Source organism: Pseudophryne corroboree, chromosome 5 (assembly GCF_028390025.1).
Source record: "Pseudophryne corroboree isolate aPseCor3 chromosome 5, aPseCor3.hap2, whole genome shotgun sequence".
NCBI classification, from domain to species: domain Eukaryota; kingdom Metazoa; phylum Chordata; class Amphibia; order Anura; family Myobatrachidae; genus Pseudophryne; species Pseudophryne corroboree.
The window spans coordinates 633,883,233-633,901,056 of NC_086448.1; the positions used below are offsets into that span (position 1 = coordinate 633,883,233).

At 47.5% G+C, this 17,824-nt stretch overlaps 1 protein-coding gene across 2 annotated transcripts in view; it reads left to right on the plus strand.

The window, feature by feature from the left end:
- The window catches only part of RMC1 (regulator of MON1-CCZ1), a 204,160-nt gene that overhangs the window by 148,044 nt on the left and 38,292 nt on the right, over positions 1–17,824 (plus strand). For both annotated transcript variants that reach the window (XM_063923596.1, XM_063923595.1), the window contains exons 13-15: positions 7,304–7,432; positions 7,521–7,627; positions 8,294–8,413. In XM_063923596.1, the coding sequence (XP_063779666.1) occupies positions 7,304–7,432; positions 7,521–7,627; positions 8,294–8,413 (356 nt within the window). The remainder of the gene's footprint in view (positions 1–7,303; positions 7,433–7,520; positions 7,628–8,293; positions 8,414–17,824) is intronic.

Here is a 17,824-nt window from a genome sequence, read left to right on the forward strand (position 1 = left end):
GATGGTCCGGAAAATCGGCGGCAGAAGACTTCAGTCTTCACCAAGGTAGCGCACAGCACTGCAGCTGTGCGCCATTGCTCCTCATACACACTTCACACTCCGGTCACTGAGGGTGCAGGGCGCTGGGGGGGGGCGCCCTGAGCAGCAATAAAATCACCTTGGCTGGCAAAATAACCACAATATATAGCCCCAGAGGCTATATATGTGGTAATTACCCCTGCCAGAATACAGAAAAAAGCGGGAGAAAAGTCAGCCGAAAAAGGGGCGGAGCCATCTCCCTCAGCACACTGGCGCCATTTCTCCCTCACAGTTCCGCTGGAAGGAAGCTCCCTGACTCTCCCCTGCAGTCTACACTACAGAAAAGGGTAAAAAAGAGAGGGGGGGCACAAATTTGAGGCGCAGTAAATATTATAGCAGCTATAGGGGACATAATTCAGTTAGTCCCTGCATTATATAGCGCTCTGGTGTGTGCTGGCATACTCTCTCTCTGTCTCCCCATAGGGCTTTTGTGGGGTCCTGTCTCCTTTAAGAGCATTCCCTGTGTGTGTGTGCGGTGTGTCGGTACGGCTGTGTCGACATGTTTGATGAGGAGACTTATGTGGAGGCGGAGCAGATGCCTATAAATGTGATGTCACCCCCTGCGGGGCAGACACCTGAGTGGATGGACTTATGGAAGGAATTACGTGCAAGTGTCGACTCCTTACATAAAAAATTTGACGACATGCCAAATGCGGGACAGCCGGCTTCTCAGCTCGTGCCTGCCCAGGCCATCAGGGGCTCTAAAACGCCCACTACCTCAGATGGCAGACACAGATATCGACACGGATACTGATACCAGTGTCGACGACGATGAGTCAAATTTAATGTCCACTAGGGCCATTCGTTGCATGATTGAGGCAATGAAAGCGGTTTTACACATTTCTGATATAAACCCAGGTACCTCAAAAAAGGGTATTATGTTTGGGGAGAAAAAGCTACCAATAGTTTTTCCCCCATCTGAAGAATTAAATGAAGTGTGTGAAGAAGCGTGGGCTTTCCCTGATAAAAAATTGGTGATTTCAAAAAAATTACTAATGGCGTTCCCTTTCTCGCCAGAGGATAGGTCACGTTGGGAAACTCCCCCTAGGGTGGATAAAGCGCTCACACGTTTGTCTAAAAAGGTGGCACTACCGTCTCCGGATACGGCCGCCCTAAAGGAACCTGCTGATAGAAAGCAGGAGGCTATCCTAAAGTCTATATATACACACACTGGTGTTATACTGAGACCAGCTATTGCTTCAGCGTGGATGTGCAGTGCTGCTGCTGCTTGGTCAGATTCCCTGTCAGAAAATATTGACACCCTGGACAGGGACACTATATTGCTAACCGTAGAGCATATAAAAGACTCAGTCTTGTACATGAGAGATGCACAGAGGGAGATCTGCCGGCTGGCATCTAGAATAAGTGCATTGTCCATTTCTGCTAGGAGAGGCTTATGGACTCGGCAGTGGACAGGGGATGCAGATTCTAAAAGGCACATGGAAGTTTTGCCTTATAAGGGTGAGGAGTTATTCGGGGATGGTCTCTCAGACCTTGTTTCCACAGCAACAGCTGGGAAGTCAGCATTTTTGCCCCATGTCCCCTCACAGCCTAAGAAAGCGCCGTATTATCAGGTACAGTCCTTTCGACCCCAGAAAAACAGGCGGGTCTTTTCTGTCTAGAGGCAGAGGAAGGGGAAAAAAGCTGCACCACGCAGCAGGTTCCCAGGAACAAAAGTCCTCCCCCGCTTCTTTCAAATCCGCCGCATGACGGTGGGGCTCCACAGGCGGAGCCAGGTACGGTGGGGGGCCGCCTCAAAAATTTCAGCGATCAGTGGGTTCGCTCACGGGTGGATCCCTGGATCCTTCAAGTAGTATCTCAGGGGTACAAGCTGGAATTCGAGGCGCCTCCCCCCCGCCGTTTCCTCAAATCGGCCTTACCGACAACTCCCTCGGGCAGGGAGGCTGTACTAGAGGCAATTCACAAGCTGTATTCCCAGCAGGTGATAGTCAAAGTACCCCTACTTCAACAAGGACGGGGTTACTATTCCACACTGTTTGTGGTACCGAAACCGGACGGTTCGGTGAGACCCATTTTAAATTTGAAATCCTTGAACACATACATAAAAAGATTCAAGTTCAAGATGGAATCGCTCAGGGCGGTTATTGCAAGCCTGGACGAGGGGGATTACATGGTATCCCTGGACATCAAGGATGCTTACCTGCATGTCCCAATTTACCTTCCTCACCAAGAGTACCTCAGATTTGTGGTACAGGATTGCCATTACCAATTCCAGACACTACCGTTTGGACTGTCCACGGCACCGAGGGTGTTTACCAAGGTAATGGCAGAAATTATGATACTCCTTCGAAAAAAGGGAGTTTTAATTATCCCGTACTTGGACGATCTCCTAATAAAGGCGAGGTCCAGGGAGCAGTTACTGGTCGGAGTAGCACTATCTCGGGAAGTGCTACAGCAGCATGGCTGGATTCTAAACATTCCAAAGTCACAACTGGTTCCTTCCACACGCTTACTGTTCCTGGGGATGATTCTGGACACAGAACAGAAAAAAGTGTTTCTCCCGCAGGAGAAAGCCAAGGAGCTGTCATCTCTAGTCAGAGACCTCCTAAAACCAAAACGGGTATCGGTGCATCACTGCACACGAGTCCTGGGAAAAATGGTGGCTTCGTACGAAGCAATTCCATTCGGCAGGTTCCATGCAAGGACCTTCCAGTGGGACCTCTTGGACAAGTGGTCGGGATCGCATCTTCAGATGCATCAACTGATAACCCTGTCTCTAAGGACCAGGGTGTCTCTACTGTGGTGGCTGCAGAGTGCTCATCTTCTAGAGGGCCGCAGATTCGGCATACAGGACTGGGTCCTGGTGACCACGGATGCCAGCCTTCGGGGCTGGGGCGCAGTCACACAGCGAAGAAATTTCCAGGGACTTTGGTCAAGTCAGGAGTCGTCCCTACACATAAACATTCTGGAACTGAGGGCCATTTACAATGCCCTAAGTCAGGCAAGGCCCCTGCTTCAAAACCAGCCGGTTCTGATCCAATCAGACAACATCACGGCAGTCGCCCATGTAAACCGACAGGGCGGCACAAGAAGCAGGGTGGCGATGGCAGAAGCCACAAGGATTCTCCGATGGGCGGAAAATCACGTAATAGCACTGTCAGCAGTGCTCATTCCGGGTGTGGACAACTGGGAAGCAGACTTCCTCAGCAGACACGACCTACACCCGGGAGAGTGGGGACTTCATCCAGAAGTCTTCCTACTGTTGGTAAACCGTTGGGAAAGGCAACAGGTGGACATGATGGCGTCCCGCCTCAACAAAAAGCTAAAGAGATATTGCGCCAGGTCAAGGGACCCTCAGGCGATAGCTGTGGACGCTCTAGTGACACAAAAAAAAAAACACTCACCACAGGGATGTGACCCCCTGTGGAAAATCAGGAGCGCTGTCTACACCAATTAAAGAGACAATGAAATGTGCAATGAAATTATTAATACTTAAAAAGAAACTGAGGAAGCCGCTGAGTGCATATAGTAGGCGGAGAAACGCGTTTTTGAAGTGACCGAGACTGAGGACGTTCACCTTCCACTCACGAATGTCAACACCGCTGTGTGGTATGACCATCAGTCAGTGCATTTGCAATTGCGGCTAACCACCAGCAGAGGGAGCCGGAGCACTGTGGATAAGTCCCCATGACATCTTCTCCAGATATTCTGCAATAAAACGGATAAGTACCAGCAGAGGGAGCTTTGAAATCGGGACTATCTCAATATACCAAATTTTGGAGGTGACCTAAATACTTTGAGTGGATGGTAATTACCCATTTTCTAACTCTATATATGTGTGCACACATGTTCAATTGGAACATCAAGAAATTGAGGACTCCTGAACACATTTAGTGTTTGAAAAGTCATTATTAGTTTGTTCATTATTTAATGAGTGGACACTGTGAAATATAGTAATAATAAGATCCAAGCCTCATAAACACAGTGCAATATAGCTCAAATTATTAGTTATATGTGGATTGTTTGTATTTTAATATTTATTTTGCAGATCATGTGTTGATTGGATGCTATTTATGCTGCAGCATTGTAGATTAATAAATTTTACTTCTTTTTAAGTATTAATAATTTCATTGCACATTTCATTGTCTCTTTAATTGGTGTAGACAGCGCTCCTGATTTTCCACAGGGGGTCACATCCCTGTGGTGAGTGTTTTTTTTGTTTCGTATAAGGATTGCAATTATCCTTAATTAGGAGCAGCAGTCTGCACCATTATTTGATCTCCATCTTTCTAGTAAATACCAGCGCCTAAGAGTATACACACCTGTCCACACACGGTGGTGTGGGGAAGCTGTGTATACTTATTTAGCTCTAGTGACACCGTGGGTGTTCCAGTCGGTTTATGTGTTCCCTCCTCTGCCTCTCATACCAAAGGTACTGAGAATAATAAGAAGGCGAGGAGTAAGAACGATACTCGTGGTTCCGGATTGGCCAAGAAGAGCTTGGTACCCGGAACTTCAAGAAATGTTATCAGAGGACCCATGGCCTCTACCGCTCAGACAGGATCTGCTACAGCAGGGGCCCTGTCTGTTCCAAGACTTACCGCGGCTGCGTTTGACGGCATGGCGGTTGAATTCCGGATCCTAAAGGAAAAGGGCATTCCGGAGGAAGTCATTCCTACGCTGATAAAAGCCAGGAAAGAAGTAACCGCAAACCATTATCACCGCATTTGGCGAAAATATGTTGCGTGGTGTGAGGCCAGGAAGGCCCCTACAGAGGAATTTCAGCTGGGTCGTTTTCTGCACTTCCTACAGTCAGGAGTGACTATGGGCCTAAAATTGGGTTCCATTAAGGTCCAGATTTCGGCTCTGTCGATTTTCTTCCAGAGAGAACTGGCTTCACTGCCTGAAGTTCAGACTTTTGTAAAGGGAGTGCTTCATATTCAGCCCCCCTTTGTGCCTCCTGTGGCACCTTGGGATCTCAATGTGGTGGTGAGTTTCCTAAAATCACATTGGTTTGAACCACTTAAAACCGTGGATCTGAAATATCTCACGTGGAAAGTGGTCATGTTATTGGCCTTGGCTTCGGCCAGGCGTGTGTCAGAATTGGCGGCTTTGTCATGTAAAAGCCCTTATCTGATTTTCCATATGGATAGGGCAGAATTGAGGACTCGTCCCCAGTTTCTCCCTAAGGTGGTATCAGCTTTTCACTTGAACCAACCTATTGTGGTGCCTGCGGCTACTAGGGACTTGGAGGATTCCAAGTTACTGGACGTAGTCAGGGCCTTGAAAATTTATGTTTCCAGGACGGCTGGAGTCAGGAAAACTGACTCGCTTTTTATCCTGTATGCACCCAACAAAATAGGTGCTCCTGCTTCTAAGCAGACTATTGCTCGCTGGATTTGTAGCACAATTCAGCTGGCGCATTCTGCGGCTGGATTGCCGCATCCTAAATCAGTGAAAGCCCATTCCACGAGGAGGTTGGGCTCATCTTGGGCGGCTGCCCGAGGGGTCTCGGCTTTACAACTTTGCCGAGCTGCAACTTGGTCAGGGGCAAACACGTTTGCTAAATTCTACAAATTTGATACCCTGGCTGAGGAGGACCTTGCGTTCTCTCATTCGGTGCTGCAGAGTCATCCGCACTCTCCCGCCCGTTTGGGAGCTTTGGTATAATCCCCATGGTCCTTACGGAGTCCCCAGCATCCACTAGGACGTCAGAGAAAATAAGAATTTACTCACCGGTAATTCTATTTCTCGTAGTCCGTAGTGGATGCTGGGCGCCCATCCCAAGTGCGGATTGTCTGCAATACTTGTATATAGTTATTGCCTAACTAAAGGGTTATTGTTGAGCCATCTGTTGAGAGGCTCAGTTATATTTCATACTGTTAACTGGGTTTAATATCACGAGTTATACGGTGTGATTGGTGTGGCTGGTATGAGTCTTACCCGGGATTCAAAATCCTTCCTTATTGTGTCAGCTCTTCCGGGCACAGTATCCTAACTGAGGTCTGGAGGAGGGGCATAGAGGGAGGAGCCAGTGCACACCAGGTAGTACCAAATCTTTCTTATAGTGTGCCCAGTCTCCTGCGGAGCCCGTCTATCCCCCATGGTCCTTACGGAGTCCCCAGCATCCACTACGGACTACGAGAAATAGAATTACCGGTGAGTAAATTCTTATTATTGTCCTCATACATCTCGCAGTCACGGCAAACAGCCCTCCTTAGCACACCCGGTCCCGTAACAATCTTCTAGTGTTGGGCGTCTTTTTTGCATTATTTTTTTTTTTTAATTCTGCCAAAAATACATCTTGTCGCACTGCAATGTGACAAGGACCCATAAGGACACTCTGCTGATTTAATTGATATGACACTTGTATATTGTGTGTGACTAAGGGTTCCTACACACGAAGCGACGTGTGCGGCCGACGCGGCGGAGTGTCCGAGGGCCGATATATCGGGCGGTCCCCACACACGGAGCGATACGGTGCCCGACCGCCTGCTATGCCGGCTCTGCTACGTATAGCGCTGCATGGGATTGTCTGCCTGCATCGCTGATCTTTTGAACATGCTGAAAGATCGATGCAGGCGGACGATCCCACGGGTGCGCACAATGGACGACATCATGCCCACACACAGAACGATATAGCTGCTTGCGGCTATATTGTTCCAGTTTGTCGGATCTGCAGCTTTATCGTGGGCACCCTGAGTCTGAATCTGTACATGAAGTGCTACAATGTAGCAGATGCAGCTTTTTTCCCAATACAAGTTCTGTTCTGCTCCGTATACAGACTCTGTCGCACTCATATATACAAGTGGCATGTATCAGATTAATCAGCACAGTCTCCTCTTGCATCCTAGTTGCATTGCTGTGTGACTAAAATGCATATTCAGCAGAGTTGCACGCAACCTGGCAGCTAACTCATATGCTCCCATCTGTTGCAGTATGAAAAGCATTATGAAAGCCTATATACATGTGCCTGTCTCTGGTGATAGTCAGGAATTAATGGTGATTGATAAATTGGAGTGAACCTAACCCTTTCACAATGTAGTATCCATATTTAGAAGGGAGGATGCCAACAGATGGATTACATGAACTAAGTTTTCATTTAGGAAACAATTGCATAGAAATAAAGATGTACTAAACTGGGGCAACTACGAGAAACAAAAAAATAATAATAATTTCACCAGGATAAGACTGATCAGAATATTTGACTTTGTATATCCGAGTGCATATCCCAGATCACTCACTCCTTCTTTTGTATCCTCAGGATACCTGTGGTACCTACGTATTAAACTTCAGCCAATTGTGCACTTGCTTACAGACAAAGGGCGATTAATGGATTTCTTGCTTCAGCGCAAGGACTGTAAATCCGTTATTTTATCAGTGTGCTCGCAGAGTAAGTGTTACCAGCTGCGCAAGGTGGGAGGAAGCATGTACTGGCAGAAGTGTGCTCTGTCACTAATGTAATTTCCTTTCTTCTGCAGTGTTATCCGAGGCGGATAGAGTTTCGTTACCTGTCATTGCTACAGTGTTTGACAAGCTGAATTGTGAATATAAGAAATATCTGGAGGCTGAGCACAGCTATACTTTGGTATGTTGGACAATGTAGTCCTCTACTGTATATGTGAAATACTGGTTCTTCATGTAGTCAGAATTGCTTAAGTAGAACTTCGTAATTATTTAGATTAGAAATTGAGGAATTTTTCAATGCCACGATTTACCGATATGTCCTGGACCTGTCTATTCTTGCTAAGGTCATCATTGCCTGCACATGGTGTGAGCAGGCAATTGTAACCGGCAAATACACCGGATATTTACAAGTGGCGGTCACTTATTAATGACCTCATAGGCCACGAGCGCTATGTCTTCACTAGCTGTAAGATCTTCAAAAATGTAGAAGTTATGGGATAGGTGGTCTCGGCTTCTGGGGACTCCCTCATAACTTATTTTGATGCCTCCACACACTGAGATTTTATTTATTTACATACGCAGTTTTCTCTTATATATTATGTTTTTGTTTCCTGTCTTTGTTGTGCGATTTGAGCAGGCAGTTATCTTTCTTGATCCTTTGTCCATTCATATGTAAGGTCTTCCCTATTGTATTATGTCATCACCTGTAGTAATCTGTTTTTGTCTGTTTTTATTTTTTGTGTACAAAACCTCAATAAAAAAAGGACTTGATTTAAAGGAATAAAAAGCTGCCTAAATATAAGGATGCTACTATACTGTTGATGTAACGCATGTTTCTGCGATGTAGGCTGTTGAAACGAGTCAAGGTAGAAGCAACGCACTTTTGAAAAGGCCTGTGCGGGGACAAGCTGTCATAGACCAGTCAGACATGTACACCCATGTATTGTCTGTTTTCACCGACTTGAAGGTGAGTAAACTTGGCTTCACATAAAAGAAACATGGTTACACATTTGGAAATACTGAGAAAATCTGATGAACAGACGATAGCCTTGCCAGTCAAATTGTGTTCCGCTCTAAGCCTTTCCAATCAGTCTAAGGTCTGCATTCACTTTACCACACTACTAGAGGAGTGATGGACTCTAGTTCCAGCTTGTTACAGCACCAGTTTTCATGAATGCCACCATGTATAATGTTGTTCTACTAAAAAAAAACGCCAAAAAGTTTAAGTTAAAAAAAAACAAGAAAAATTAATATATGAACCTTTTATGCGTTCAGGGCCTTACTGGGCATCTGGCACTTCAGGTAGATTGCAGAATGGCCTGATAGGCTGAACCCGTCACACACAAGGATAGGCTGGCCTAGCAGCTCCGTCTTTCGGCACTCTGCTCGGCTGCCCGACACCTGGAAATGGGCTGGCCGAGCAGCTCCACCTCGTGGCGCTCTGCTCGACATACAGAAACATGGGCGGCGTGCCACCAGGACATGCTTCAGTGAGCACAAGACTATTACGATGCCAAGGCTCTTGAACAGCCTCAGTCCGTCCCTGTATGTGTTATATAGATAATAAAAAAAGAGTTATGTTTGTATCCTGATACATGGACAATGTTCTTATTATTAATAACTCTTCATATAAGATAAACAATGTTTCTGCAGCAGGTTACATTGGTTTCCACAGGGAAAAATCGGGGTATAGATTGGATCTTGATCTAGAGGCACCAACAGGCTAAAGCTTTAGGCTGTCCCGGGATGCATCAACTATAACCCCGCACAGGCACTTTGAGCTCAGTTTCAGTTGGTGTCTGCAGCAGCAGGTCAGTTGGTGTCTGCAGCAGCAGGTCAGTTGGTGTCTGCAGCAGCAGGTCAGCCCTGAAAAAGCTTTTTCTCACAGAAAATTTCTTCAAAACTGGGCTGTCAGCTATGTCTGTGTGACATTCAGCGCTTCAGCTCCATCACCTCCCAAGCGGTGTCGCATACTCACGCGGCCTGTTCCCGGGTACTTGCAGCGGAGACGCTCTGGCTTTAAGCACACGGTCGCATTCGCTCTCCTGGTTCGCGTGGCTGCTACGGGGAGGAGGTAAGAGGATCCCCCAGGCGGGACCCGCCATTAAATCGCGTTCCGTCTACGACCTAGGGAGACGGATTGCGGCGCTGGCGTGACACTGTCACCGAGCAAGGACCCCACTAGACCACCAGGGCAATAGAGCACAGGTCAGGTGTACTAACACCCCATTTAATAAGGTTCGCTAGTACCTGGGGTGGAAGCATAGGGGAGCTGGCGCTTTACCTGTAGCCTCTCCCCGGCCCAAGGCGACATCTACTGCAGATTGTCATGCCGTGGAGCTGCCTCATACACTCCCTCACTCCATGACTGAGACGCTGGGCGCCATCGTATAAGCATAGTTGCGGCTAGTCTCTGGGACTGCAGGGCAAGGTCTCCATTGCAAAGCCGCCTGTATACAGCGCTGTGACTTTACAAACACTTGAGTATTCTACATGTCTTTATACAGACAGCATTAGTTAAGCAAAAGTGTACCTATTACAGGATATATTGTTCGAGTATTCTGATATATACCTCCGGTCTAGGACTGTGCTGTGTTTATATATATATATATATATATATATATACTTATGCATTAACCCCGGCACTCACTAAATCCACAGCGGGATATGGCTTGCTCCTGTGCCTTCCCCATCCGCAGGTCCCCCTCCGGTATGTATAATCAGAGAAACAAAGAGGCGGCACTCGGAGACTTGCAAATTCAGAGTGTATTCACAGCAAGTGACATCAACGTTTCGGGGACCAATTCCTGACGAAGGGGAATTGGTCCCCGAAACGTTGATGTCACTTGCTGTGAATACACTCTGAATTTGCAAGTCTCCGAGTGCCGCCTCTTTGTTTCTCTGATTATATATATATATATATATATATATATATATATATCCGTACATATACAGTCCAGTGCAGTTTTATTGTCATAATAATTATCTGCATTACCTGTGACTGTGTGTGCTTGTATCTGCTGTGTGGTTTCACGTTCTGTGTTTCCCAGATACAGTATATCTATCACTATATGCTGTACGCTAAGGGACTAGGTTCGTCAGGGTCATATATATAGTGCACAGTATTTACCTATTACGTGTATTCTACTGTGTACTCAGTCACATAATACTAGATTTATTAGCTGGTGTTGTGTACTGTGTCTACAGTCACATACTAACGGATTTATTCGCAGGTATTGTACTCTGGCTTTATCGTACTAATTCGCTCTGTTGTTGCATTTGTGTACAATGTCTAACAAGAAGGGCAGTAAGTCTGTGGATGTTCCTGCATCATGCAGAGCATGCGCCAAAGATTTACCAGAGGGGGAAGCTGTGTATGATGGTCTGTGTACTATGTATCATACATCTCCTAGTCAGTCCGCAGCTCCTGTAACCAATCAGGAGCCACCCTGGGCTGTGTTCACAAACCTACTGGGTACTCTGGAGGAACGCCTTACGCACCCTATGGGACCACCTGTGCCATTACAGCCACAAGTTGTCCCTATGGTTAATCCGCCTTGGGTGGAAAATTTGTCTAACCAGTTGCAGCAATTAAATCATTCCTTGGTCAGACAAAAATCTACTCCAGGTCACTCGAGTGTCTCTGGGTCATCTAAGTGGGCTCCTTCCTCCTCACAATCCACAGATCTCTCAGATGTTTCATCTGAAGAGGATTGGAAAAGTACTGTCCTGTCAGACACTGAATCAGGTGTTTCTGACGAGGATTCTCCATTGCAAACTGATGTCCCTGCCCTTGTGGTTGCTATTAAGCAAATCCTACAAATCACTGATCACTGATGATGAGGATTCCACTACTGTGGCTAAGAAAACTGATATGCTTAAACGGCAGAAGGTGGATGAAAATCTATTACTCCATTCTGACCATTTGGTGGACATCAGGCAGGAGCCCTGGTCTAATCCAGGGAAGAAATTCCCTCTGTCTAAATGGGCCTTGGATCACTATCCTCTCCCTGCAGAGTTATGTAACAAGTGGGAAAATTCACCGCCTGTGGATTCTCATGTCACCCGCCTAGTGATGTCGTCCACTCTGCCTGTCACAACTGTCACTTCACTGAACTATTTACTCCCTTACAAGTGCTGTACATATACCCACTATTGCGGCCTCTTGGGATGCAAAAGAAATTGAAGCATGGGTTCAGGCATTAGCGGAAGAGCTGCCCGAGAATGTATCAGACAATACCTGTCTCACATTACCACCGCAGCCTATTACATTCAGGAGGCGTCCTCTGAGGCAGGTGTGTTGGCAGCCAAGGCGTCGACTACGTCTGTCCTGGCTCGCCGTATTCTGTGGTTGAGGTCATGGAAGGTGGTCCTAGACTCCAAAAAGACCTTGGAGGTACTCCGCTTTAAGGGGGACATTTTATTTACGGAAGACCTAAATAAAATTGTCTGAATTGGCGGCTGCTAAGACTGCCTTTCTCCCAAATACTAATCCTTCTGCACAGAAGGCTAAAGGTACCACTTTTCGTTCCTTTCGGCCTCAAGGGAAAGCAAAACGTCCGGCATACCCGAGACCCCCAAAACCACTAAGGCCAAGGCAAAGACCCCACCCCAGGGTGGGAGGCCGACTTCTGCAGTTCACCCAGATCTGGTTAATGACCACTTCAGACGCATAGTTGTGGCAAGTTGTCTCACGAGTACGCAGTCTCCTTCAAGAGACGTCCCCCTCGCCAGTTTTGCACCACTGTTAACCTTTCGGATCCATTACAGGCGCAAACTTTGCAACAAGTTTGTGAGAGTGTCTAAGTTCCATATGGAAACACTGCACTCAATTATACTGGCTATGGAAACCAGAGACTATATGGTATCCCTGGATATACAGGATGCGTACCTGCATATACCTACTGCCATGTTGCATCAGCAGTATCTGCAGTTTGCTATTGGCAACCTCCACTATCAGTTCCAGGCTCTGCCATTTGGACTGGCTACGGCTCATCGGATCTTCACCAAGGTCATGGCTTTAATGACGGCCCATCTCCGTCGCCAGGGTGTCAGGATCCTGCCGTATCTGGACGACTTGTTGATTCTGGCAAACTCCCACGATGTCCTCCTCAGTCATCTACAACTGACGATAAGCTTCCTACAAGCCCACGGGTGGCTCATCATTTGGAAGAAATCCTCGCTGGTCCCCAGCTCAGAGCATGGTGAACCTGGGGGCACTCCTGGACACACACAGTCAACAAATGTTTTTGTCTCCAGAAAAAGTCCTGAGACTTCAAGACAGGATAAGATGCTTCCTTTGTCACCCCAGAGTGTCGATACTCGGCGATGCAAGTACTTGGCCTGATGGTGTCTGCATTCTCGCCCTCTGCAGAGGTTAATCCTTTCCAAGTGGGACGGCCTACCTCATCAGTTCAGATCTCACACGATCACTTCGACTCTGGAGGTTCGTCTGTCGCTGACCTGGTGGCTACAGGACCAGCAATTAAGTAGGGCCAGTCCCTTCAGGATCCTGCTGACAATGGACGATCGTCTGAGGGGATGGGGTGCGGTGTTGGAGCAACACTTTTCAGGGTCGCTGGACCAAGGAGGAGTCACTCTTCTCAATAAACATTCTGTCGTTGCGGGCGGTGTTAAATGCATTGACTCTTGCCCTGCCTCTGGTACAGAATAGGCCGGTTCAAGTACGGTCAGACAATGCCACTACGGTGGCATACATAAACCATCAAGGCGGCACTCAAAGCTCCATGGCTATGATGGAAGTGTCAAAAATCCTTTGTTGGGCGGAACACCATCTGCCAGCAATATCGGCAGTGTTCATTCCGAGCATCCTAAAATGGGAAGTGTACTTTCTCAGTCGCCAGGACATGCACGCCGGAGAATGGAGTCTTCATCCAGAAGTCTTTCAACTCCTAGTGGACAAGTGGGGCCTACCAGACGTAGACCTGATGGCGTATCGACACAATCACAAGGTTCCGGTCTTCGGATCAAGGAACAGGGATCCTCAGGCAGTGTTCGTGGATACACTGGCAATTCCATGTAACTTTCGGCTGCCCTACGTGTTCCCTCCAGTGTCACTCCTGCCCAGGGTCCTGCGGAGGTTCAAACAAGAAGGAGGATTTCTACTTCTCGTCGCTCCGGCGTGGCCGAGACGGCATTGGTTCTCGGACCTGCAGGGTCTATCAACAGAGCGTCCTCTTCTACTTTCTCAGCGCCCAGACCTCCTCGTACAGGGCCCTTGTCTTTATCCGGACCTGGCCAGGCTGGCTTTGATGGCATCTGAGGCGGTCATCCAAAGTATGTTAAAAGCCTGCAAATCGGCATCTGTTCGGATTTATTACAGGGTTTGGAGTTCTTACTTCACCTGGTGTGCTGATAAGAATTATGATGCATACAGATTCAGAACTTCCAGAATTCTGGCTTTTCTGCAAAGAGACCTTGACTCAGGCCTTCGTCTGGCCTCCCTCAAGGTTCACATATCTGCCTTGTTGGTATGGTTTCAGATAAAGATTGCATTCTATACCTGACGTTCATACATTCACTCGGTGTCTTACGGATTCAGATGGATTTTTTTCACCTTTTAAAAGAAATACGATCACAAGACCCAGTAATACCATTAATAGATAGGCTGGTACTAAAGTGGGATTTTTTACTGGCTCACACTTTCTTTTCTGCTGCTATTTCCCAAAGTATTAAAAGAAGCCATTGAAAGACAAGGCAAGAACTATCTTAATTAACCAATGTTTTTTCCAGTGAGAGCAACAGTCTAGAACGGGCAACCGTAAGAACATCGCATGAGACCAGATCTTATTTTTCAGGGTCTATTGCTGAGTACACACTAGGTGATATCTCAGGCAAACGGACAATATACTGCTGGTGGGTGTAGACAAACAATATGGGGTATATGCAATTGCGGTCGAATTCCCGAAATTGTCGAATTTCGGGTCATTTTCGACCAAAAAAAAAAATCGCCTATGCAATTCAGTGCTTTCCGACCAAAAAACGGACTTTCAAAATTCGACTTTTTGAAATTCGAATTTTTGCAAATTCGACTTTTCTGCAATGATACAAGTGCTGCAATTCGACCAAAGCATATTCAATTCAAGTTTGGAAATTCGACAGCAGGGCTTTTAGACAGCAAATTCGTCATTTTCAATCCGCCACACTTTGGAGGGTGAAAACAAATAAAAAAAATTTAAACATGTTTTTTTTTGTGTTTTTTTTTCTGGGAATAGAAGATCTATTTATATTAGAAGGGATTAGGTACTTTTTTTTTTTTTTTTTGGAGGCACAAATATTATTTATATATTTTTTAAAATATTATTTTTTTTTTATTTTTTTTTAATGCTGGAACGGTAAAATCATAAAAAAAAATGGCGTGGGGTCCCCCCTCCAAAGCATAACCAGCCTCGGGCTCTTCGAGCTGGTCCTGGTTCTAAAAATGCGGGGGAAAAATTGACAGGGGATCCCCCGTATTTTTAAAACCAGCACCGGGCTCTGCGCCTGGTGCTGGTGCCAAAAATACGGGGGACAAAAAGAGTAGGGGTCCCCCGTATTTTTAACACCAGCATCGGGCTCCACTAGCTGGACAGATAATGCCACAGCCGGGGGTCACTTTTATGCCGTGCCCTGCGGCCGTGGCATTAAATATCCAACTAGTCACCCCTGGCCGGGGTACCCTGGGGGAGTGGGGACCCCTTCAATCAAGGGGTCCCCCCCCCAGCCACCCAAGGGCCAGGGGTGAAGCCCGAGGCTGTCCCCCCCCCATCCAATGGGCTGCGGATGGGGGGGCTGATAGCCTTTGTGAAAATTAAAAGATATTGTTTTTTCCAGTAGTACTACAAGTCCCAGCAAGCCTCCCCCGCAAGCTGGTACTTGGAGAACCACAAGTACCAGCATGCGGGAGAAAAACGGGCCCGCTGGTACCTGTAGTACTACTGGGGAAAAAATACCCAAATAAAAACAGGACACACACACCGTCGACAGTAAAACTTTATTTCATACGTCGACACACACATACTTACCTATGTTCACACGCCGACATCGGTCCTCTTCTCCATGTAGAATCCACGGATACCTGAAAAGAAAAGTTCAATATACTCACCTCAGCCATGGTCCAGAGATAAATCCACGTACTTGGCAAAAAAACAAAGCGAACACCCGCTCCATGCCGGACTGAAAGGGGTCCCATGCTGACACATGGGACACCTTTCCACGAATGAGACCTGTCAGTGACAGCTGTCACAGACAGGTCTCTAAGCCAATCAGGAAGCGCAACTTCGTTGCGCTCACCTGATTGGCTGAGCGCTGTCTGCACTGTGACAGCGCATCGCACAGCTCCCTCCATTATATTCAATGGTGGGAACTTAGCGGCTAGCGGTAAGGTCACCCGCCGGTGAGCGGCTGACCGGCGGGTGACCCCACCGCTACCCGCAAAGTTCCCACCATTGAAAGTAATGGAGCGGCTTTGCGAGGCGCTGTCACAGTACAGACAGCGCTCAGCCAATCAGGTGAGCGCCACGGCAGTAGCGCTTCCTGATTGGCTGAAGGGACATCAGTGACAGGAGTCACGTGATGTCCCGGCATTCGGGAGAAAGGGGTCTGATGTGAAAACATTGGACCCCTTTCTAGTCCGGTATGGAGCGGGTGTGCGTTTTCTTATTTTAAACAAGTACGTGGATTTATCTCTCTGGACGCTGGAAGGTGAGTATCATTTTTTCACAGGTACCCTCGGATCGACGGAGACCGTGGCAGTCGGCGTGTCAACATAGGTAAGTATGTGTGTGTCGGTAGTGTGTAATAAAGTTTTACTGTCAAGGTGTCTGTGTCCTGTTTTTATTTGGGTATTTTTTCCCCAGTAGTACTACAGGTACCAGCGGGCCCGTTTTTCTCCCGCATGCTGGTACTTGTGGTTCTCCAAGTACCAGCTTGCGGGGGAGGCTTGCTGGGACTTGTAGTACTAATGGAAAAAACAATATCTTTCTATTATCACAAAAGGCTATCAGCCCTCCCATCCGCAGCCCATTGGATGGGGGGGGACAGCCTCGGGCTTCACCCCTGGCCCTTGGGTGGCTGGGGGGGGGGACCCCTTGATTGTAGGGGTCCCCACTCCCCCAGGGTACCCCGGCCAGGGGTGACTAGTTGGATATTTAATGCCACGGCCGCAGGGCACGGCATAAAAGTGACCCCCGGCTGTGGCATTATCTGTCCAGCTAGTGGAGCCCGATGCTGGTGTTAAAAATACGGGGGACCCCTACTCTTTTTGTCCCCCGTATTTTTGGCACCAGCACCAGGCGCAGAGCCCGGTGCTGGTTTTAAAAATACGGGGGATCCCTGGCCAATTTTTCCCCTGCATTTTTAGAACCAGGACCAGCTCGAAGAGCCCGAGGCTGGTTATGCTTTGGAGGGGGGACCCCACGCCATTTTTTTTTCGGGTTTTTCACGTTTTTTTCCCGTTTTTTAAAATCGCGGCAAAATCCGCCAAATCGGCCGATTTTCGCCCGCGATTCTGGCGAATCCGTTTTTCATTGAATATGGTGAATTCCGGAAGCCACCTTCCGGAATTCACCTGGCGAATTTGGTCGAATTAAAAAACGGCGATAATTGCCGCGAATTCGACCGCAATTGCATATACCCCTATGTCTGTACGATATTGTTCACAAACATACCACATCGGCTGTGCAGGGCTGATATCTGCAGATATATAGGTGCATCTGGCTGTGTGTACAGGCAGTCCGCCGACCACCCATACCTTTGCTTTGGAGGCTGACGTCACAGCTAGTTGGGCACAGTCAAATGCCTGCCCAGCTGGATGAAAGGACCGACAAATTGGCTCAATATCTCTAGAATCAGACCTTTTCTCACCATGGATGACATCAAAAGTCTCATCCATTTACTTGTCATTTCCTGTCTTGACTACTGCAACCTTCTTTTTTCTGTATTTTCTTTAAAACATCTCTCAACATCCCAAATTAATGCTGCTGCCAGTCTCCTGTCCCTCACCCACTGTTCTGTGTTGGCATCACTCTTCTGCTGATTCGTATAGTTGTTCTTCAATCCAGAGCACAATTCAGACTCCTCACCCTCATATATAAAACCTTGGTCACGTCTCTTTCCCCTTCATTTCCATACCTCCTTTCTATCACACCCTCTCCACTCTTCCACTGGTCGCCTTTTCATGCTCAACTTTGGTCACCACCTCACTCCTGCAAGCAAGCTTTCTCCCGTGTTGATCCATGCGGGTTGGGATCGGGGGACCAGCGGGTGATCCCGGCGGTCAGCATACGGACGCTGGGATCCCCTCCACCAGATTGCCGGGGGGGAGGGCGAGCGCAACAAAGCCACTTGCGGGCTCGGTGGCTCACAAATTCTTTTTCCA